Consider the following 24,533-nt stretch of genomic DNA (forward strand, 5'->3'; position numbering starts at 1 on the left):
GAGCAGAAATGAGAAAGAGTAAGAGGTCTCCTTTTTCTACGCTAAATATTTGAATTAGGAAACACACCCATAAAACATAAAGTGGATGTAGGGTAAAGATATAAAGTGCCCCAAAAAGATGAAAAATGCACACAAAAAAAGAGCCAAAAAATTGTCATCATCAACTAAAGAGACTTTTTTAAACAAAGAAAATAAAATTTTTAAATCATGTTTCACTTTTTTCTTAATAGTATCTTTACAATGAGATAAAATCTCCTATATTTTCTCAGAAAAGCCATATTTGTGATGGATAGCTGATATATTATCATCATAATAGTAAATGCTTAAATAAATAAACATGGTTTATGTGTGACTGGAACACAAACACCTAAAAATTACAGCAATTACAAAGGTGTGCTCAGAAGTGTCGCACACGTCTTCATAAAGTCCGGTCGGTAAACACATCACCAAAGGAATTGTCCTTTTTTACGGGACTTTATGTGTAATCAAAAACAGATATTTTTATAGTTTTTATACATGCAAGACAGCAGTGTGTGTGTGTGTGTGTGTGTGTGTGTGTGTGTCAGCAGTGGTTTGTACATGAGTGAGTGTATCAGCAGCATCAGTGTCAGATAATCTGATGCAGAAGGATTAAGTTTAAGCCTGAACGGTGTGGCGGGCTTTAACCAACTGGAGAGCGTGCACACACACACTCACTCGCTGGAAGAAAAACTGAATGACCCAGGCCAAGGCTTACGTCGACATACGCTCACATCTTTACGTTTTTAAGCACAAATGCATTAGTGGTGCAAAAAAAAAAAAAAAAAGTTCAGGGATGGTGTATGAAAGGTAAAGCTGATTTAAAAAGGAAAATGCAGATGCACACATTTATTTATTTATTTAATTTTCAGGTGTTTAAAAAGAAAAGAAAAGAAAAAGGAATCTGAAAACACCCTGACGATAAACACACATGGAAGAGGAAAATGAGACTTTAGCCACATGAACATACATATGCAGAGTAAAAATCAGCTTTTGTGACTTCTTCATACACAACTACTGAAGCAGATGGAGACAGAGGCCCGCACACACATACAAAGACACACACTCACAATGTGTCTATTTATAAAGTTATAATTGCATAACACGCTGCGCTCTAATTCCAGCCTACTGAGCACACAGGATGTCCACACACACAAGTGCTATTGCTTTTACTATGTACTATGTCCTCATGTGTACACACACACACATATATGTAGATATATGTATATTAATCTACATATATATCTATATATAGATGTATATAGATATATATATTTACACACACACAGGGAACAATCACGAACTCATGTCGTTCACGTATGAAAAAAAGTTAAGAAATGCTTTTTATTTGTTTTAAAACAGAGGATGTTTTACACTGTATCTGTGCTTCAAAGCAGATTCGATAACACGAATGTTACATAACTATAAATATCCTTAAATGGCCATCATTAAAATTATTTTGGTTTTGATTCATGAAACTGGATTTTTATTACAAAGAAACATTTAAAATGAATGAAACATTCAGCAAGAAAATGAGATCGATGTCCTCTGTGAAAACGGGCATTTTTAGCAGCCATGTCTGACAACCTCTTGACTGGCTGCGATTGTTAAGCTCTTTCATAGAGAAAATTTCTAATTAAAATGCTTTTGCTGTGGAATTGTAAATCTTTCTCTGTTTTTAATGTGAAATTCTTTCATATAACTAAAACTTGGAATCTATTTAAAAAATACATTTACCCATTTTCACCTTATTTTAAATTGTGTAGAGAGAAATATTTTGCCTTAGAAAAATGTGTGCGCATGTGCACAAAAACACTCTAAATTCATTTTACTAATTCATTCCTTTTAGTCCCGGAAAAGCTGTGAATGCTAAATAAAACGGAGACGAGCAGAATTGTCAGTTTAAAGTGCTTAAAGCGTGTGTTTCCTGGAGCTGCACACTGAGAGCGGACTGCAGGATTTTGGCAGACTGTTTCAGGACTCCTAATTAAAACTTACTGAATATTCAAATGCTGTGTTAGCATAACAATAGCCGGCTGGCCAGGCCGCCTTTAAATGAGGCCTTTTGTTTTTAGTCGAGCTTTCTGCTACCTCATTAAGCTGCTGGAGCTTAAGTTAGCGAGCCGACAGCCGCTCTTCGAAGCTCGGGCCTCGGCTCTCACCCTCCTCCTCCTCCTCTCCTCCCCACCTCCCACACATACACGCACCCTCTCTCCCCCTAAACCAAAGCCCTGATTCAGCCCCTGCACTGTATGGTCTTGCCGGGCTGAGCCTCGCTGCTGCTGCAGATCTGTCCGAGCCTTTTCTGCCTCTTCGCTCAAACCCCAACCAGCCTGCCCCAGGTTTCCCCCCTTCATGCTCCACTTTTCCACCTCCGTAACACACCGGCTTGCCTGTGCTCCCTTACAACCACATGATCACCAAACCTGGACCCCAAAAAACATGATTTTCTTTATTTTTTTTGCACCGATCGCCTTGTTTGTGTGTTTTCTCTTTATGCCAGCGGACAGTGGGTGCAAACAAGCTGTGACACAGACACAGAGAGACAGAGCGAGAGAGAGACAGGGGGGTTAAAGTGAAGACAGAAAGCAGCTTGGCACCGGATCAAGACCATCGGCACAATGTGCCATCCAGCAGCCAGCCGCCAAACAAAGCGGCGGTGCCATGCCGGGCCTGTGGCATCGCCGAACTGAAGAGATACAAAGAAGGCCCTGAGCTACAGCGAGAGAGCAGGTACAAAACGGCACGCAGTCAATGTTTGACAGCGTGCGGGACCGATGCGGCCGGCGGCCAGATGAAGGCCGGAGACCCGACAGGCGCCGAGAAGACAGAGAGCGACTGTTGGTGAGGGTCTGCTCAAACAACAGAAGCTCTATTTGAAAACAACTCGGCAGAAATGACAGTGATCTCACATTTTAAAAAATGGATTTTCTGTATCTTTTTTTGCACCTAAACAATAAATATATAAAACCAAAAGATGTGTTAAACTCAATTTGAATTAACCTATGTGAATTAATAAAATGTGATGATAACAAAGGTCTTGCAAATTACATTAAAAATAAAAAATACACCTTTAATTGAATGTTTCGCAACCAAAAAAATAAATTACTTACACTAAAAAAAAGCAATTATTAAAAATCTTCCTGTTTTGCAGTAAATAATTTCTGGGGACATATTTCAGAGAAATCATATTCTTATAAAGCCAAGATCACACCTACTGAATTAAAAAAAAAATGCATCACATCTAATATGATTTTAAAAAAAAAACATAAAATGGTGATCACAGATTTCTTTTTAAAGGGTTTTTCTTCATTTTCTTCTTCTTTGATCTGAAGCAGCAGTTAGACTGAGACAGACACTTCACTGACAGGTGGATCTGTAGGAAATCCCAGTCGTCCGTCTTCATTCGCACCTGCAGCTTGCACACATTCCTGCCTTTTTTTTAAAACATGAGAAAACTTGCGAAATTCATTCACCTTCATTTCTCTTTACACCACTACACCTCCTCTCTAAACCATGTCACCCTGTTACTAGTGTTTTACAGGTGAGGGGTTATTGAGAGACAGACAGGTTCATGAGAGGTCAGACAGGCTCTTGCGGAGGTGGTTTGGCTGTCATTTTAGACAGAAAGCCACTATTAGTATTTTTAAATGTATTACACTTTTAAATAAAAACTAACAGAGAAATCCAGCTAGGTAAACCTTATTTTTTGGTCCACTTCAATTATTTTGTTTTAATGAAAACCAGTAGATAAATAACACAGATTTTTTTTATGTTAAATTAAATTCAGGAGAATTCATTTTCAGGTTTCCTTTAAATGTATTTTTCTTGGTTGTGAGTGTGTTCACAGAGAGGCCACGTTTTGACAAATAAAAGCGGCACTTTTAAGCAGTTTGGGGCTGAATTAGAAAAGCTTCCTGAATTGCACACACACGCACACACACACACACACACACACGCAACCAAACAAACCCCAAAAACCACAAGTGTGTCACTCCGCTTGACAGCGACAAAAGCATCAATTCAATTCAGTAATGACGCTCTTATTTTGTTTCATTAAAAAATGGGAGCAAAAAGCTGCATGGCGGATTATTTCAAGCTGACTTTTAAAGCGCCCGTTTGAAAGAGAGAAAAAAGATTTGGGACTATTTTTTCAGTTTGTATTTTTAATATTACTTTTCTGACACGTACACACACTTTTTAGAAGAGTCTGGCTGAAACACTCCACGGCACCATACACAGCTGTCACCTTCACCGCTAAACACACTCACACACACTGGGTTTTTTTATTTTTCTTCTCAGCACCCACCGCTGTCTGATTCCCCCAAAATAAACCCCGGCACTCGGACACAGTGATCTTACAGTCAGTTCACGTTTCAAACGGATCGACTGTGCTAAGTTACTGCGTAAAAAAAAGCGACGCTCTTCAGCTTCACACCTCCTCTCTCTCTGCACCTCCTTCTCTCTCTCTCTTTCACACACACACACACACACACACACACACACACACACACACACACACACACACACACACACACACACACACACACACACTCGAACACACGCGCGCGGACTGTTTCCACGTCTGACTCCCAAACCCTCGCGGGAGACAGGGGGGAATAATGATAATAATAAAAAAAGAGAACTGATGGAGGGGGTCTGTCTTACCGCTTTGCCGTTGTAGTAGTACATGAGTGAGCTGCCTGTCATCCCGGGGATGGTGTACGCACAATACATCGTTCCTCTCCTCCACAGAAAGAAGAAGAAGAAACTCTTTTATTTCTCCCTTTCCTCGCGCTCTCTCTCTGTTTCCGCGTGCCTCTCTGTTTTTGTTTTTTTTTTATGTTGTTGCTGTTTCCTTCAGCCTAAGCTCCCCCCGCCCCTGCTCGTTTTGTCTTCTCCACCTTTCTCCTGTTTGCTTCTTCTTCTTCTTCTTCTTCTACGTGAACTTTTCCTGGGCTTGTTATGATCTCAAACTCTCGCCGCTCCTGCTCGCGTGCTCCTGCCTGCGCGTTTTTTTCTCCGCCGACAATTCCTTCAGTTGCATTTTCCCATATGGCCAAGCCGAGGCACGCGGAATATGCAAAGTAGGCAGAGAGAGAGAGAGAGAGAGAGATATGGAGGTAGAGAAGTGCCCCTCCCCTTCTCCCTCACACGCGCACACGTATAAAGCGCGCGCACGGAAAATGTACTGGGAAAAAAAGAGAAATCGAGAGCGAGGTTGAAATGTGGCGTATAAGCGCGCACTGACCCTCGCGGACACGCGCGCGGTCGCAGACACTCTTTTAACTTTCCACACTAAATCTGGAAGCCATCCTTCCCTCTCCCTCCTCCCCTCCGTCCCTCCCTCCCTCCCTCGCGCAGCTTCAGCTCGCCGCGTGCCTTTGAACTGAACCGAATATTCACTTTTTCCATCGCATCCAGACCGCGCGCTTCTTTCAACACACTCCTCCTCGTCACTCCCCCTTTCCCTCCCTTCTCATCATTCCTTTCTTTTATTTGCCCCTTATTTTCGTCCTTCCTTTAATCTCTTGCCCTTCTCCTCTCCTTGCTTCCTACATTGTTACCTCGCTGCCTTTTCTCCTTGTCATCTCCTTATGTCTCTGGCTCCTACTTAGGCCTTATTCTCTCCCTTCTCCTTTAAATTACTGTCTGGTTTCCTCTTCCTTGTCTCCTTTGCCATTATATTTCCTTCGGATGGTCCACCCTTCTGTCTCATGTCCTCCCATTTTATTTTTTCATCTTCTTTTCTTTTTCTTTATTAAGGCCTTTATCCCATTTCCTCATCCCCTGCTTTCTTCCTCCTTTCCTCTCACTTTCTAATTTTCAGTTTATTTAGCTTTCTTCTTCCCTTGCACACTTGGCTCCTTTTTCCTTCTCCTGATTCTTTTCGCCCTCATTTACTATTTACTAAATTTTCCGCTTCCCTTTTCTCATGTTTTTCTTTTCCTTTTATCCTCTTTCTTCCTTCATTTTCTTCTTTCCCAACCCCTTTCTTTTCTTCCTCTCCCCTTGGTTTTCCTACTCCCGTTTATTTCCTCTTTTTATGTTTCCTCCTGTCGTATTTCTTTTATATTCCCATGTTTCCTCTTGTGACAATTGTGTATTTTTCCTTCTGTTTCCCTCTCCTTTTCCCCAACGCCTTGGTTTTCTTGTCATCTCCTTTTAATTTCGTCATTTCTCATTTCCTATTTTTTTATTTACTCTTCCTTGTCTCCTCCCTTATTCCCTATTTTTCTCCCCCTCTCCTACTCTCTTGGTTTCCTCTACCCAACTTTTTTCCTCCACCTGTCTCCTACATTCCTCTTCCTCTCACTTTCTTCTCTGGTGTTTCCTTCTCTCCTACCCTTCTTTCTTCTTTTCACCCCTTATTTTTCTTGTCATCTCCTTCATTGTCTCCCTTTCGTTTCCTAATTTTCCCTTTTTATACGCTTGTCTTCTCTTGATCTTTTCCCCTATTCTTCACTCTTTCACCCTCCTGTTTATTTTCCTACCTTTTTCCCGTATTTCCATCTAGCCTACCCTTTCTCCTTACCTCTCTTACCTTTTCCTCCTATTTCTGCTCCTACCCACTTATTTCCTCTACACACTTGGTTCTACAGCTTTTGTGTATCTTATCTCATTTATAGGCTGATATAATAATGTTTACTCCTCTGTATATATATTCAACATAAAATTCTCTTATACCACACATACAATAAAAGCTTTCTTTGGTCCTCCTTTGTAGCTGCCTGACTATATATAGTTTTGCCCCCTTTTTTTCTACATAAACAGCATGTTTAGGTTGCTTTGGTAACCTGCTCCCATCATTAATCGTTAACCCACTCATCAGTTGTCTGATTGACAGGAGGCTCAGTGTGGCAGTACGCTAGCAGCCAATCCAACATATTGCATTTGTTATTATTCTCCTTTCTTTTTGTCATGATACTACATCGATGCAGACGGAAAGAATACCAAGATACATAATGAGCGCAGTTAAAATAGATTGTTTTTTATGTTGAGTTTTAAGTCTAAAATGGTGGACTGTAATGAAACAGCGTCCAGTCTCTGCTTCTACTGCTCCTACAGGGGGAGCCACAAACACCTAAAAGTTGCTCATGTTAATGAATTGTGTGCATTTTTTTTTCTGGCACACAGTGTTACTTATAATATAGACAACTGGCTGCGATTGTTTAAAGTGGATTTTTTTTTATTTTAGTTGTGTTCAAACAAATATTTCTGTGTTTATTTGCAACAAGATCACAGAGTTTCATTCAAACTTGTCAGATGGGATCCGGAAAATTAAAGGTAAACTTTGTGATACCACTGTAAGTCTGATTGACATTCAAGGTTTATGTCATATCCAGACTCCCCCGCATTTGCCAAAACGCCGAGCGTGAACGATTGTGATGTTTCAGGTTGCTTTAAATCGCGTTGTTTTGATAAGCTTTCACAAACCCCGAATCCGTTTGCACCAGGAGGGGTACGGAGATTAACGAGATATTGCTCTTCCAAATAAGTCTGACTAACATGCAGGTTTGTTTGCCACCCATCTACAAGGACACTGATGATTCTGGAAAGTTGGAACATTAATAAGGGAAAGTCAAAATCTAAACATCCAGAACACAAGATATGATGGACAAGGTCCAAAAACACTGGCTCCTACATTTCTTATTTCTCATAATGCAACTTTTTCATCAGTGTGAAAAATTCCCACGCTGGTTCATCCCAAGAGACATTATGGTTTCCAAGCCCAGGTCGAGGTAACCCCAATGACATAGCAATGACATCACCAGTTATTTAGCCATACTTGACAAAGTGCCTCCAGAGCCAGAGATGACAGTGGACAATTGTTTTCGCAGCCTGAGCAGCCCGAATGCTGACAAGTAAACTGATCTTCATGTGTAAAACTGGTGGAGTGGGCCTTAAAAAAAAAAACAGAAAGAAAGAGAGAACGACAGGAGATGGAGGCACGGGGGAAAGGTGGGGGTGCTGGGGCTTACAGGCAGTCAACAAAACCGTAGGACAGACAGTGATTCAGTCTACCAAATTTCATATTAACATCGTCATCATCCATCCTATTCAAACAAATAATACACTCCAAAACAAGGGAAGAGACCGCCCAAACTCTCTCTCTCCTCCTCTTTCACTCACTCTCACTCTACCTCGGTCTCCCACTCCCTCTCTCCTCTTCTTTCAGCTTTAATTTGATTAAAAAGCGAGCTGCAGGAAGGGGAGGGAGGGCTGATGCACATCTAATAAGTGGACCATCTGTCTGCAGCGCTGGCTGGCTCCCAGCATTGTACCCAACCAGACTGCATGGGAAATGAAGGGAGAGATGGAGGGATGAAGGAAGGGAGGGAGGAAAAGAAGGATGAGAGATGCAGGGAGGGGGTAAAAAAAAAAGAAAATTTTTATATATATATATATATATATATATACATATATATACACATATATATATATATATATATATATATATATATATATATATATATATATATATATATATATATACATATATATATATATATATATATATATATATATATATATATATATATATATATATATATATATATATATATATATATATATATAAAAACCCAAAAAAAGAGTGACCCGGTTGAGGGGAAAGAAGCAGAGGCAGCATTTTTAATTTTGTCTGACGCTTGCTTGGTCAACAAATCTGCAAGGGATGAAGAAGGATGGAAAGGGAAGATGGAGAGGAGGATGAGTGGGAGGTAGAAGAAGGAGGGATTAAAAGAAAAGAAGGGGTAAAGGAGAGGAAAGCAAAGAGAAGGGAGGAGGGTGGAGAAGCAAACGGAAAGGGGCAAAGGAAAAGGAAGAATACAGAAAAAAGAGAGCAGGTGAAGAAGAAAGGAGATAATGGAGGATGAAAAAAGCAGAAGAGGAGCAACAAGGAGGTAAAACAGGAGGAGTGAGAGAGATGGGAGAGAAAGGGAGAAACAAAACAAAAAACCACCTCCTTCAAATGTTATCAGCCCAGCAATTGGTCAGTATCAGTTGTTATCATGCTGTAATTATACTTCAGACTAGGAAAACTGAACCTACTGATAGGTCAGTAGCCCTTATTGTGAATCCTTTGGTGATTAAGAGAATTTATTCATGTACAATCTCATCAAAGTATGTAACAGACCTGCCAATCCACTGCAGGATACTGGGTGCATGTGAAAAAAGGTGCTCATGTCCAGGGGCACTCGTAGGGTTTTTGGAATGGGGACCAAGAACCAGTTGGGTTCACGTACTGTTGTTTTATTATACACTGTAATATTCTGATTGCACAAAGCTTTCTTTCCAGTATCCCCTTCTTCTGTCCAATAAATTTAGCTAAAACAAAATCATAAAGTAAAATAAGTCAAGGTCTATGGGAAACAAACCTCATTCATCTGGGTCAAAGTCCTACAAATCAATCATCTTCTGTAAATCATAAAATATAGAGTCAATCTCATACACTCACAGTGTTTCTCAGCAGTCTGATAGAGTCATATAATTGCTTAACTTAAGATCAATACTAAAAAAAAACACACATTAAGGATGAATAGGAATACAGTCAATAGTGCAATTAAATGAAAAGTTCTAATGCAAGTAAGAGACATTAAATTACTTTTGTGTTAAATAATTCACTTCCATTGTATTTATACAGTGCCAAATCACAACAACAGTGCATCTAAAAGGCGCTTTATAGATGCTTTAGAGAGAAAATCCCAACAATCAGTTGACCCTCTATAAGCAAGCACTTGGCAACTGTGGGAAGGAAAAACTCAATGTTAACAGGAAAAAACCTAAAGCAGAAACAGACTCGGAGAGGGGCAGCCTTCTGCTGCAACGAGCTGGAGGTGAGACGAGGGGGAGGATAAAATTTCTTAACAATAACACAGCTGAACAGCAGACTGTTTGAAAAACCATAAATTAAAAAGAATACATTTCTTAGCGATCGTCCATCTGCATTTAATTGTGACAGCCCCTTCTAGTGGGCAGTGGGGCTAAAAAAAAAGGATGTGGGGTGATCTAGAGCGGTCAGGGTGTATGGGTGTATGCTGTTAGTGTCATTTTTTAAAAATGATCACTATTTAATGTTACTGGGTTTTTGTACATTTCCTCTCTCCTCCAGTTTTTATTCCTATCTTTCTCCTTAGTTCTCCTCCTCGCCTCCTCCTGCCTCTTTGCTGGTGAGATGACAGTTAATCCCTGACTGAATTATAATCTCACATTTCATCCTGATTTCACGCTGGTAGGATTTTCCTTCAAATTGCGACCCCCCAGTTGTCAATCTCTCTCTCTCTGTCTCATCCTTTGTCTCTTTCAATGTCTCTCGCCCTCTCTAGACGTCTGTTTTTGTCTCCTGAATTTTCTTGTTTCCTCTGGTTTTCTTCCGTTTCTTACATTACTTCCTGTTATCCATTTTTTCTGGCTTTAATTTTCTTATGTTTTTTATGTTCCTTTTTTTCTTTCTTCACTTTCATCTTTTTTTCTTTTTTCCTTTGATTTTCTCTCTCTCTTCCTCACATGGTGCAGCAATTGCTAAAGGTCTATAAACTCTCTCTCTCTCTTAAACACACACTCAGCACGGTGCACTTTGTTCTCCTCATACAGCCACCTCCTACTGCAAGCCTTTGATTTGAGCCTTTTCATTCTGCAGGTTGGACTTTACAAACAATAAAGTTATCAACAGGATTGAAGAGTTGAGAGCGGGTGGCTCACACACACACACACACACACACACACACACACACACACACACACACACACACACACACACACACACACACACACACACACACACACACACACACACACACACACACACACACACACACACACACAATGATATCAAAATCTTGCCACTAGATTTCAGGTGATGCTAGGGACTGATCTGCTATGACTGTTAAATTAAGCGGGTGAAACTGAGAATCATTGTTTCATGCGTAAAGTTACATCAGGTTTAATCATTGCTTTCCTAACTTTGTTAAACTAAATATAAAAGAACAAATAGAAAATGCACCCAAGAATATAAACTTGGAAACTCATAGCTTTTCTGTCCTTTCATGTCAATTCAGTCAAAATCTTTTGAAACCATACAAAGAAAAGCTGTCGGTGTTGCAGGTATGAAAGACTTCTGACCCTTTTCTATTAGCGTCCTCCATCCCATCCTTAGCAAATATCACAATGCTGCTAGCATAATATATATATATATATATATATATATATATATATAACATATATACGGTTAACATAAGAACAACATATAAGCAATCTAAACAGGTCTTCGTTGCCAATGTTGGATCTAGCTTTCTGATTTAGGATCTTACAAAGATTTAATCCAAATATGGGATTGGTGCATCCCCTACAAGCAACCCACAGACACACACATATACAAGAGAGGAGCATACTGTACTGTAATGCTGTGTTCACTACTGGTAAACAGAGTGGAAGAAGGTGACATGAATGTACAAACTGACGCTCAACCCTTGCTGGACAACAAAGCAAAGTTAAGCTGGCCTTAGAGTCTGTCACATCAACCAACAAGCTTCCATATTTGCAAATATCCATCAGATCACAGCTGAAGCAACACTGCAACGGCAATTCAGCAACAATGGCCACACTTGCCTGTGTTATAATTTTTATGTCAAGATGCACATGATTTTATTTAACAGAGGGGCTCATTAGATTGCAATGAAGAACTCAAACAGTCCAGTGATGTGTCCGGTGCAATGACTCAAGCAGTGACTGATGTTTGAGTCATTGCAACAGTACATGAAATATTCCCCCTGTTCATACTGCAGAATCACTACAATTCATTAAGTTTGTGAAAATAAACAGGGCTCAAGTATAGCCACATACCTGGCTTACTTACATTTAAAAACTGCCTCATTATGATGACAAATTAAATTTTATTCAACTCAACTCTGTTTTAATTTTTCATATAGCACCAAATCACAACAACAGTCGCCTCAAGATGATCTACAATAACAGAGAGAAACCCCCCAAAATCAGACAATCCCCCATGAGCAAGTACTTGGTGACAGTGGGAAAGACAAACTCCCTTTAATGGGAGAAAACCTCCAATAGAACCAGGCTCCAGTTGCAGGTGAGGGAAGAGAGGGCAAAAGATGCACTACGGAAAAGAGCCAGAGATTAAAAATAACTAATGGTTAAAAGCTTCAAATATATTACATACAAATATATAAAAAATGTACATATTAGCAAGCTCAACATGTAAATTACTGAGGCTCAAAGAGTTCTCATAAGACAGAGAGTAGTGTCAGAGCCTCGCTAATAAGTGAAGCTCCGACACACTGAAACCTGAGAACCTGCTCACAGTCCCCTACCTCTATATTTTAAATGACATAATTTCCATCTAATGAAGTTTCAGGCCTGTTTCATCTCTCCCCACAGCCAATCCAGCTGTGCTTGCTGCAAACCAAACCCCTCACTGATGTCAGACGGTCCTGGAGTCCAGCTGTACATCACTGCAAAAGATTAAAGCTAAACCAGTGGAAAGTGGCTAGCCACCTCCTGGTAGCTCCAAATTCCCCCTATATACTGGACAAATGGTGTCTTCATACTTGGCTTGCTAACGTTATTCACTGGAAGCTACATTTGGCAATCAGCTGGATTTGGTTAGAGTAAGACTTCTGGACTGCTGCTGCTGCACGCATCAGTAAGGGTGAAGCCAGGTCTCGATGATCACTAAATCCTTCTAAACTGTAGCCTAGCTGCTTCTGAAGTCATTAAGTCTCATCTTCTGTTTCAGCTTGACTGAAACCCAGAGGAGCTGTTTTAACAGGAGCTTTAATGTAGTTGTGTTACAAATATAGTAACGGCACACACATTTAGCTTTTTCAGCATTTGGTGAAGTTGTCTTTTCATAACTTTTCACATCCAGTGATTAAAAACTTCAGATATTTTTGCCCAGCATGGTTCACATGATAATTAAGGGGTTTTCAGATTAGATTTACATCTTTAAATAAAAATAAATCATGTGACATTCCAAATCACAACAGCAACCAAGCTATACTGATGTTTTTTAAATCGGTTCTGTGACAAAAGGAAGAGAGAAAGAAGGAGTTCTCTCTGGTGTAATCAGGATCAAAAACCTGACGTGGCCTCAATTCTGACGGAGAAAATCAGAAGCTAATTTTCCTCCCAAATACAAACTGAGAGCGAGAGTTGCAGAGAAACAGAGTCCCAAAAGTGTTTGGAGAGGGTGTGTGTGTTAGAGAGTCTGAACAAGGTAGGTGTGTGTGTGTGTGTGTGTCTGGCATCCATCAGAACCACAGCTTGCCAAAAAAGCAGTAAGCACAGTGCACGGAGAGAGAGAGAGAGAGAGAGAGAGGAACAAGCGAGCGCTGCTGCACGCTAATTATGTATGCATGATTTAATCTGCAACTCAATAATATGCAAATATATTCATATGTTAGTTTCTTAATTAAAAATGCAAAGCAGCCCTTATGGTGATTTTTCTGTGATTTTCTTTTCAGCCTAACAAACGGAACATTTTGAGAAATTCAACAAATTGGAGGGAAGCTCTTCGGTGGGGGGTTAGCGAGAAAAAAAAGGGCGGGGGGGGGGGGGGGGGGGGGCTTCCAACTTCAACTTCCTGCAGTTTGTGGATCAAGGAAGATCTGGGAAAGGAGGAGGGGGATAACTTGTTGATTTAAGACGAGCTTTGTGTCATCACCATAGTTGGCGACACTGGCCACACTGACTTTTGATAAATTATGTTATTTTTAAAATTTGCTATTTCAGGTACCTCTGCAGGAAGAACAATATGTAACTTCTTAACCATAGTGAGACATTTAAAGTGATTTAATGTAATTTCTTTGACCAAGTGCTGTATTGAAGTCCATAAATTAGTCACGGAGTCCAGAGCGAGATAAAGGTGATCTGTTTCACTCAGCATCTACAACGTTGACTTCTGACACATGCTAAGCTAGCATTACCTAATTTCTTGTTTAAATCCCAATCTGCTGTCTCATCACTACCTTAACCTCAGAGTACGAATGCCCTTCAACTGCTCATCAATCAAAGAATGTAGGGCATCACCAGCTCAGATGATTTCAGCTGATTACCACTTAATATGACTCAAACAGGCGGCACATTCCCTGAACGTTATCACTCCCTGAAGCTGAAATTTAAGAACTTGTTTTGGTCTTCCTATGATGTGCTTCTACTGAATTTTCAACTATTAGTTCGATTACTATGAAATATGGTGCAGGCCTTTTATATTTCCTGCATTTTGCCACTCCTTTCAAATTCCTTCTTTTCAAAATATAGTCCAGTCTCTAAGTGATGACATATGAACCCTGCTTCCGGATCCAAACTACTTTGTGTTTATTAAGGCTGTTGTGTTTTTAACATGTTTTAATGTTTTGTATCTTGTTCTATTTAATCTGAACAAGCCCCCCAAAAAAGAGCAGTGATCACTGTCGGCCTCTCTCGGTTTTTATTACCACTGTTTAATTTCAAGCTGACTTTTTAAAATCTTACGATGTAACTACAGCCCAGCCCATGCAGCAATAAATTAATGACTAACCTCATATTGCGGATGGATTATCTCAGTTGTTCTTCTGACTTAAGGCTGGTCTGTTTACAGCATCCTGCCGTGCTTGGAAAAAAGTTAGCGTTCATCCTCCAGCTTCACTGTGTTTATGTTATGCTAACCATAGCTATGTAGCTAGCTACCATGTAGCACATTATTATATACCAGCTAGCCCAACTTCAGTAACCCTATAAACCACAGCACCTTCACCCATTCCTGAACTCGACTCTTCCATTAATTTCTAACATTTAGCCAGTGAGGTTAAATGTCAGAGCTATGTGAGGGTTGTAGAAAAGAGTGCTCATTAGCTTCGGATATTTTCTGAACACATTACTCTATTTTTATTTACATCCACAGCATGCTTTTCCCCCCGAAGCTTTAAGTTTGGCTATTAGAAATGCTAAAAATATAAGAGGGAATTAAATGAGCTTGCCTTACTTCTGGAACAGCTCAGTTTAGTCTGGACCAATCAATTTATTTATCCACAAACCACAACAATAGTCTTCTCCAAGCACTTTACATAGTAAGAGTACCCAACAATTTCCTCTTGTTTTTAATTTCCTGCCCATTATTTGGAAACGGCGGGCAGAAAAAAGTCTCTTTAAACAAGAAGACGCCTCAGTCAGATTTGGTCCGGGCACAGTCAGCCTCGTCAGAACTTGTGTTAGCTTGCTGACATCTGCATTTTGCCTACAGCACCAGCTGTTAGCATGAGTGCAAACTACTCTGATTCTGTTAAAACACCAAGGATTTATCAGTGCAACCATTTAATTAGCTGTATTCTTAAGGTGAGCAAAGACAGCATGCTTTGCATATGTAAAAGAGTTTTAAGTGGACATTACTTTTGTATTTTTTACATTTAAATGTTCCCTGTAGATATATCACAAAGCATTTTCTGCTGGAACTGTAGATGATAATAGTGAGGCATTTTTAGGATCACCAGTAAAATTTGATTTAAACAAATTAAAGTTCGTCTACAAATTAGTTTTGAAAAGCTTTACTTCTATCACCTTTGCTGTTTGTAAATCTCCCATAGATTCCAATTCAGGATTTTTGGGAGACAAACGCACAATATATTCTGAACGGCTGTAATCTAATATAGAAATTCCTAAAGGATTCTTGCAAAGACAACACTTTGATTCATATAAGGTCTACAGGCATGTGTGGATAGAAATAGAAAGGTGGATTGAAATGCTCCTTTTGAGAAAATCTTTTAAGTATTACATTTTAGATTTGGAGCCAAATACTGTGGAGAGTTTTTCTCGTTCTGGCTCATATGCAGTAAAACCATGCTGGATACTTGCCTACAGCTAGTTTTCAATGACTTTAATGGGAATTAGGATAACTTGCGGTTTGTTCACCAATCAAACCTGAGACCAGTTTCCGAGGTCTGACTCAGTGTGAAACCTGCGGTCCTCCTGCTGAGCAGTTCTTCCTGCTGCTGAAAGAAAGACCCACTCAGCGCTTTGTGTTCAGGTATGCTTTACACAGACCGTGTCAGAATGAAAACAATGATTAGAGATGAAGCTAATCCACACCACCAGCGCGCATTACCGCCACACGACAGGGTGTGTGTGTGTGTCTCACACGTGTGTTAAAAGGCTGATATTCAGATCACTAAGACACAGCTTTTCTTCTAGGCAGCACTCTCGTCAGACCAACAGCCTGTTCTTTTTTGTTGTTGTTTTTTTTAAATCTTGATCTTCATTTTTTCTTGCCAGAAGTTTTCCTCTCCCATATTTCTGGTTCTTGTCTTTCTTCACCAAACTCTCAAAGTGATTCAGATAGTATTTATCACCTCTCAAGCTGAGGTTTTCATAAACTCGTACAATCTCTTTTTCGGTGTGCAGTGCATTTCAGCCTGAGACATTAAAGCTTAAAAGTCATCAAAATGCAGCAACTGTGTGTAAAGTGCCCATAATTATCTCACATTCTGTTTTTTTTTTCTTTTTTTCGTGATCACAAATTCATTTTACCACTTGAAAACTGTTTTTTGACAACTTTTCATGTTAAGATCACAGAGCAATTAGCTGTCAGCAGGCATCGCTCTCCAAACACAACTTGGTGGTGCATTCAAGGAAGCTCTAAACATGTGAGAACTGATAAGCAACAAGGGTGGGAAAAATGGAAGATTATAGTATTTATGATCACTGCTGTCAGAAATCCACTGCTAGTGAATCTGATCCTTACGTTATAAACAATGTTAGTGTTTTAAATGTATTATCCTCTTGTTCCTGTAAGTGATGCACGTTTCACGTTGTAGTATATAATAAAAGCATATTGGTGTGTGTGTGTGCGTATGTGTGTGAGTCTGCCAATGATTGTGTGTGTGACAACATGTCATTTCCCTCTCAGCCTTGGAGCAAATCAGAGTGCCGCTCTCTGCTGCTGGTTGTTGCAGCCAAATATTTGGGCTCAGGAATGCACCGGGAAACCTTCACATTTGCAGCAGGCACTCCTGTATGTGTGTGCATGCATGTGTGTGTGTGTGTGTGTGTGAGACAAAGCGAGGGAGGCTTTTGTAAAAGCCAAATGTCCTCACAAGGACAGAAGGGCAGCAAACATCCCTTGGCCGAGGTCATTTCATTGACAGCGAAGATTTCAAGCCCTGAGGCAGTTGTGGAAGAAAAACTGCTATCCTTTCTCTAAAGTACAACAAAGTTCAAATTGAAGGATCAGCAACTAAGTGGAAAACTTGACAAATACCAAGGAGTGTATTCAGCCAGGCTTGTTTGTTGGTCATTGAGGGCTGGCAGTATTGATAGACGCTTTGGCACATCAGTTTATTTCATGACTTCCCCAACTCTACATCTAACAGCTCAAGATCAAGCTAAACTTCCAGATAGATTATGATTGTGATTATGTTAAAATAAGCGCATTGTGTAATTATTTATTTATCAAAAAATAAGCCAAAGTAGAGAAGTAGCATGTGAAAAACAAAGTGGACCCCTTGATTCAATAGCCTACAGAAGCATTCACTTCAACTAGCCATCAATGACTGGGTCATTGATGGCTAGTTGATTCTTTTCTTTTTCAGCCACTCTGCTGTAGATTTGCTGCTGTGCTTGGGATCACTGGCCTGTTGCACCGATGACCTCACATCTGACTCTAGAGTACTTTGATATGCAACAATGCCCAGGTCCAGTGGCTGGAAAACAAACCCAAATCTTCAGCCCTCCACCACCATGCTTGACAGATGGTTTGAGGTATTCCTGCTGATAGACTTTGTATGTGATGCTGTGCATTTTGGTCAAAAAGAACCAATTTGCTCTTATTTGTCAAAAGAACATTTTTCTTGTGTTCTTGTGGTTTGTTCAGATGCATGTTTGCAAACTTAAACTGTACTGCCATGTTCTTTTTAGAGAAAAGAGGTGTTCCAAATGAGTCACACATGTTCAGTCTTTTCCTAAATCTACTCTCACAAACATTAATATTTAAAATACTAACTGAAGTGTGTAGAGTCTGAACTCTTGGCTTTTTTGCAGTTTCTCTGAGCATTTCATGTTCTGCTGGCATGTCTACTGGTGGGAACACTGATAACTGTCTTTAATATTTTCCACTTGTGAAGAATCTTTGTCACTATAGAATGACGGCCTTCAAATTGTTTGGAAATTCTCTCCCCTCTGAGGTCTAGTTCCTCCTTGCATTAGTGCATTTGCCCAACAGCACCTAACTGCTATTTATCCTCTTTATTCCTATTAAAGTTGCTATTATGGCAATAATTAATTATTAATAATTAATGACTGTTTTACAGTTCATATGAGGTTGTATTGACCTCGTTTTAAGACCTGCTAAGGATCAGATTATTATTTTTTACCTTAAAGAACATTGGAACTTCAAGAGCATGTGCTTTCTTTTTGCTAAGACTGTAACTATGGAAATGACAAAATGACATGACATTGGCATAAGATGTGAACCAACCATTATAAGCTAAGACAACATAGACTTATCATTAGATTGAAAGATTTGTAATTGAACATCTGAGACAGAGTAGTATAATTTAAGGGGCTATACAGTAGTAACTGTTAGGTAGATTATGGGAAATGGGACAAAAGCCAGGGTAACATTAGCAAAACATGTTAAAAACATAGTTATAGCAAGACTATGCAAGCAATTACACTGCTGTTACCACCCTGTGCTCTAAGTCAAAAACAAGCCCCACCCCCGGCCTTTTAGCAGCTGAGTAACCAAATTGGTCAAAAACACAATTGAAGCTGTTCGAGTGTTACGTTTCCTTTAAATATTTATCATTTAAGTGAGTTTAAATGTGGACTTTTAAACAGAACTGAGCGGTATAAGCTACATTTGTGTAAGCTATGTATATACTGTGCATGCTATTTGTGTGGAAGGTTTAGTTTTATGTCAAACAAAGTCCTTTTTTGGACAAGAGGATCTGCACAAACAACACATGCATCCATGTACACAGACACTCATACAGAGCAATACACACACACACACACACACACACAAATGGATGCTTTGTAATTCAATTAGTCAGCTTCCCATCTGACACAAAATGGCGGTCGGGGTGCAGCAGTGTGGGACATTTTGGGGCTGAGAGCCAAGCAAATAGCTTATAGACACACACGCACAAAGAACGCACATCCACGTGGACTCTCTTTCTCAACAATTCTTTTTAACAATGCCATTTGATTAATGTATAAGTTGTGCTAAAGCAGTTGTAAAAAGGCAGGAGGTGGACCGACTCGTATTTTAAAGGCATTTCTGCAGCTTTTTCAAGTGGAATGAGTCACTGAAGCATCCGCAAAACATAACTGCACACACAGCTGTCAGTGTGTGTGCGTAAGTGTGTATGTGTGTGTGTTTAGCAGTTAAACCATGAGGTCATCTCTGGCTGAAGCTGCTCTCTGGATTTCTTCAGAATAAACACTGAAGCTGTGGCTGCAGGACAACGGCAGCATTCACACCTAAACTTGAGTTCCTGCGTTATGTCCACCAAGTCCATTACTGTTTTAAATCAGAGCTTACCTTAAATCCCCCCACAATATACCCATGAGTCTGAAGCCACTTTCACTCATGGGTTTTAATGGTTACATGGAAGCATGAATGAAACTGAGAGGCAGTGATTTTTACCAATGATGCAAATACATCAATTTGTAACAATGTTATAAAAAAAAGACTGGACATTTTATGTTATTTTTATACATGTCAAAGCTGCATGCGAGTGCTCTCTCTGTCACCCCTCCTTCTCTGCAGCCTCCTTCTCGTTTCATCTTCTGCCAAGGCCGGGTACAACGCCGCTAATTTGAGCAGCATGCTAACACAGAAAGGCGCACACGCAGACACTTCATTTTCAGCACCACTTCACACACGAGGAGGTGAGGTCACTGTGTGCTTTTCAGTTTTTTTTTAAATTTTTGTAACAAAGTGGATTCACAGAAACAAGTGCAACCAGTTTGACCAAAAGACAAGAGAGTAAACACAACTTACTACTTTCTGCAGGCTCGCAAATATATCTCATAAATCTGCCTTTATTTTATTAAATAAGAAGAACATTTATTCTTTCATACTATTAATGTTTCTGTTCTGCTGTTCCAAAATATAGAACAAATTGGGCTTTCTAATTATTACTCTCTCTCTTTCTGTCTTTCTCTATGTATGTGTGTGTGTAATTAATATATATACATATATATATATACACACATATACATATATATATATACACACATATACATATATATATATACACACATATGTATGTGTGTATATATATGTATGTATGTGTGTATATATATATATATATATATATATATATATATATATACATATATACACATATATACATATGTGTGTGTGTGTAATTACTTGTGTTAATTTGGTGCAGCTTCATCCAAAACCAAAATTAGTTGGAACCACGAGTGTGATTAGCATTACTGAGGTGCAGCAGTGATGCACCTCAGTGCATCTGAAATCTGACCTGAAATGCAGATCACTACAGCAGCACAGGGTAAGTCTGTCCGCATACTTTGGGCAATTGAACTGTTGCCCTTTTAAAATAACTTTTTCCTTATTACAAAAAACAAAAATAAAATTTTTGATCACACCTTTCAAACCTTGCGTATCTAAAACCACACAGCTGCCTTCACACGATGCAGGAAACAGACAACACAGCAGTTCACTGGTAGGCAGCCTCTCTGTAGCATCTGGGGTTGTCTGAAGGGGGCAGTATGGCTCACTAAAAAGTTTCCCTGTACCCCCCTTCAACCACCACCACCACTATTGCTCTCCACTCCCCCCACTCTTCATCCCTCCTCCACCCGCGGCCCACCGGGGACCGCTGGCTCTCCTACTGTGCCTTCTGCAAGACCTGGCTTAATTTAATTAACGCTGTCGACTTTAAACAAAACCACATCTGAGCCGAGGAGAGAGAGAGAGAGAGTGAGTGAGAGAGAGAGAAGAAATAGCCAGAGATGGGAGCAGATCGCCCTGGTCAGATCACCGAAGAGGATTTAATCTCAGGGTTTGAAAATATTTACCCTACAAGGAGTTGTGTTTTTTTGTTTTTTTTAAATAAGCCACATAAAATGTTGACACCCCAGGAGTCCTTCTTTAAAAGCCTAAAATCAAAGGAAGTGAAGGTCTGTCTTTAAAGGCTTCTGCTGGTAGGGAGCTGAAGATGAGACTCTTCACACTCTGGATCCTTTAAATTAGAAATTAAAATACTGAATGATGAGCTTCAGGTAAAAATGCACTTTTATGGCTGTTTGCTATTCTTAAAAGTCAAATCTGTTGCCTTGGGTTTTTTTGTACAAATACACTTTAAGTGCTTTAAGTGTCATTTAGATTTGGTGACAAATGAGTTACAGATCAAAAATAATCACATATTAACTTTTGCTAAAAGAAGTGAAACCTGTTGTTAAGATATTTTACTGTAAAGTAGGAAACCTCCAAGATAATATAATAATAACATACTCTGAGGAATAAATGATATTTACTACATCATGATGGATAAAATGTAACAATTTCAACATTACTGAATTATTAAAAAGCTTTTCCGACTACAAACACTTCTTTACTTTTGAGAAACCATCATTTATAGTATTGAAAATTAAATAATGTATTGTGCTTTGATTTAAGATTTGCTATATTTATTGTCTCAATTTTAAAGGAAAAAATCCACAATCCAAAGCTATAAATAAACAGATGCCATTTTTCCAGAATGTGAAAATGTAAAATAATATTCACATTTAAACCGTGAAAACAAGAAGTCACACAGGATGAATCTGTAAAACATGGCTGCTCCTACAGTGGTGAGGTAACTGTGTGTGAGAGAGTGGATGTTTGTGTGTTTGTGTTATTATTCCCCCTTCAAAAAAAAAAGAAGGAAAAAAAGCTACAAATGGACTAAATAATGAAGATCCAACAAGTACATACAATTTATTTCCACTCCCTTTAACAGCTTCATCTTCATGGCTTCATTAGAGTCGATTTTGGGGATAATCTTTATAACTATGACTGTGTTTTATTATTAATTCAGTCAACATTAGCAAAGCTCCGAGGAGGAGCTGGAGACTTTATCAGCTTGAACGACAAATTAACAAAAACAATGATATCTAAAGCAGGGGAAAAAAGCAGAGAGAGCTGATATACTCCTAACACCAAACAAAGAAAAACAACAGCGAGACGGCACTCTGCAACCTGCTAATGTTAGCAACTGATGCCTAATTTCCTTTTGATTACAAAGACGTCCCACGCTCTCCTCTCAAGTGACGTTTAATTGTTTCTCAAAGTAAATCATCAACTCAGCAAACAAAATTTGACAAACAACAATAACAAACTTGTGGCGCAGGGAGACAAAAAAAAAAAGAAAAAAGAATTAATTAAAAGAAAGAGGCCCATCACCCGCAGTGGAGAGATGAGAGAAAACAGTCAAGACTTTTTGCTTAAATGAAGTGCACTCACACGCTGGAGCATACGGGAGGGCAGCAACACGACAACAGGGAAAAACAAGTCAAACTAAACAATGTACAGATACAGAGAGTATCGACGTTCCTTAAACATAGAGAAAATCTCACCGTAACAGCCAATGAATTAAGGAAAGAAAGGCAAAAAACATCTTGATCTAATGGAAGTTGTCAAATATCACTGAAACCAAGCTGAAAGATGCTAAACTTACACAAAATGTTCCAGAAAGCATTAGTCCATTTACATAAATACATTGTGTCTCAAAACATCAAAAAAGTTTCATTTGAGACTAAAACACTGTTATTGCTTCTAAAGTCATCAAATTAAGTGTACAAGTCACCAAATACGGAAGTGTTTTATATGCAAAAAAGAAATAATCACTGTATGGCCTAGAAATCTGCTGCTACTGCCCCTAGTGGCCACTTATCAATTTATCTCGCTTTAAAACAACTAAACTGCACAAAGACAGTGAGGCCTTGAGAAAACACTGAACAATATGACTCAATATTAAAACTCAAGTATCCTCCCAAATATATTTCTGATTCTGTCATCTTGTCACTTCATATACACTTGTTTCCCCCCCCCAAAATGGCCCATAAAACAATTAAAAATCATACAGAAATGATCTAAGTTAATTAAAGTCCGCTGTTGAGCGTTCATCTACTTCCAACAGTAGAACAGAAAATGAGAATAAAACACATATCCTTGGCTCAAACACTGTCTGGACCACCATCCACTATAGAGAGTACAGTCTAGGTGTTGCTAATTAACCCTTTAAAGCCAGTCGGAGCAGGCACGTTCCGTTTTGCGCAACTATTTTTAAATCCCGGTAGCACTGCAACCGTGTAAGCTAGCACAATGATTTTTTTTGCATATGAAACCGGAGGAGTTGTACTTACATCTTATGCCATCAGCTTGTCCTAGGTCACAGTTTCCTTCCACATATAGCTTTGCAAAAACTGCATAAAAAGCACTTGCAGCAACAAAAACATAATATTCCAGAAACAGGCTTTGCCGATTGATCAGCTGTTTGTTACCTGCCCGAAACCGGAAGTGACGTCATTTTGCGGAAATGTAGGGTTTTTTTTAACCATCAGGGCCTTATGAGCCTATACTTGTGTTTTTAAAAGTTATGTTTGACTTTATGACTTTCTGTGTCATTTCTGGGATGCTGAGGACTCATATTGCACTTCTGGAAATAGTTAATTTTGATGCATATGCTGTTATTTTTGCAAATTTTCATTATAATATTTATTTTTGTTTTTCCTGCAGTATATAAAAATTGGTGTATTTCAAAAAGAAAACTATGAAGACACTTAAAATAAATTTCCTGTGGTGGGAAACTATTTTGTGCAACTTTTTTGTATTTACAGTTTTGAGGGATAAGCCTCTTAAATTTCTCTAACTAGAAATATATGTTAAAAAGACAAAAACAATTTTCAATTTTTTTGTAATTTATTGCACTTTTTTGCAATTTATGTAAGTACTATGCACTTAATGCAGACATATTGTTAAAATTTGGGCTATAATGGTTGTATTGATGTATAGCAACTTGAAATGCTCCCAAAAAATGGCTCCACAGCATGTAAAAATATAATATAAGCTCTGGCGGACTTGGTTCTATGGTAGGTCTTAAAGGGTTAATAATTATGTATCAGTTATTAATACCCAACACAAATAACCTTCAAATAATATACACAGTTTGCAAACGTCCCTCAGCTTAGTTGTTTCTTTTTGCCTGATTCTTGATTAAAGTGATGAGGACCTTGATAGGTAAGGACATTTTGTGGGGTCTTCACTTTTTCCAAGAAGGTCACTATTAAGGTTACTATTGACTATATTGATTATATATTGATATAATCATCCTGTAATCTCCTTTCTAAAGCTAAGCGATTCCTTGGTAGTGAGTCCATATTTGGCACAAAAATGTGAACTACTGACTATGTTTGTTCCCAGCAGTGCAACTTGGTGGCTCAGTAAAGAAACACAAATTTGGAATTTATTATCATAAAGGCTTTAACTTTGCAAGATAGACACTTCTTTC

General features: G+C 39.0%; 1 protein-coding gene across 7 annotated transcripts in view; it reads right to left on the bottom strand.

Moving 5' to 3' along the window:
• tcf4 (transcription factor 4) overlaps positions 1-24,533 on the bottom strand; it is a 177,401-nt gene that overhangs the window by 71,961 nt on the left and 80,907 nt on the right. For 2 of the 7 annotated variants that reach the window (XM_026174492.1, XM_026174491.1), the window contains exon 1: positions 4,687-4,820. The exons of the other annotated variants lie outside the window; for them this stretch is intronic. In XM_026174492.1, the coding sequence (XP_026030277.1) occupies positions 4,687-4,755 (69 nt within the window). In that variant the 5' untranslated portion in view covers positions 4,756-4,820. Of the gene's footprint in view, positions 1-4,686; positions 4,821-24,533 lie in introns of those variants that run through there. 7 annotated transcript variants of the gene reach the window in all.

The sequence above is a fragment of the Astatotilapia calliptera genome, chromosome 7 (assembly GCF_900246225.1).
Source record: "Astatotilapia calliptera chromosome 7, fAstCal1.2, whole genome shotgun sequence".
In the NCBI taxonomy this organism is placed as follows: domain Eukaryota; kingdom Metazoa; phylum Chordata; class Actinopteri; order Cichliformes; family Cichlidae; genus Astatotilapia; species Astatotilapia calliptera.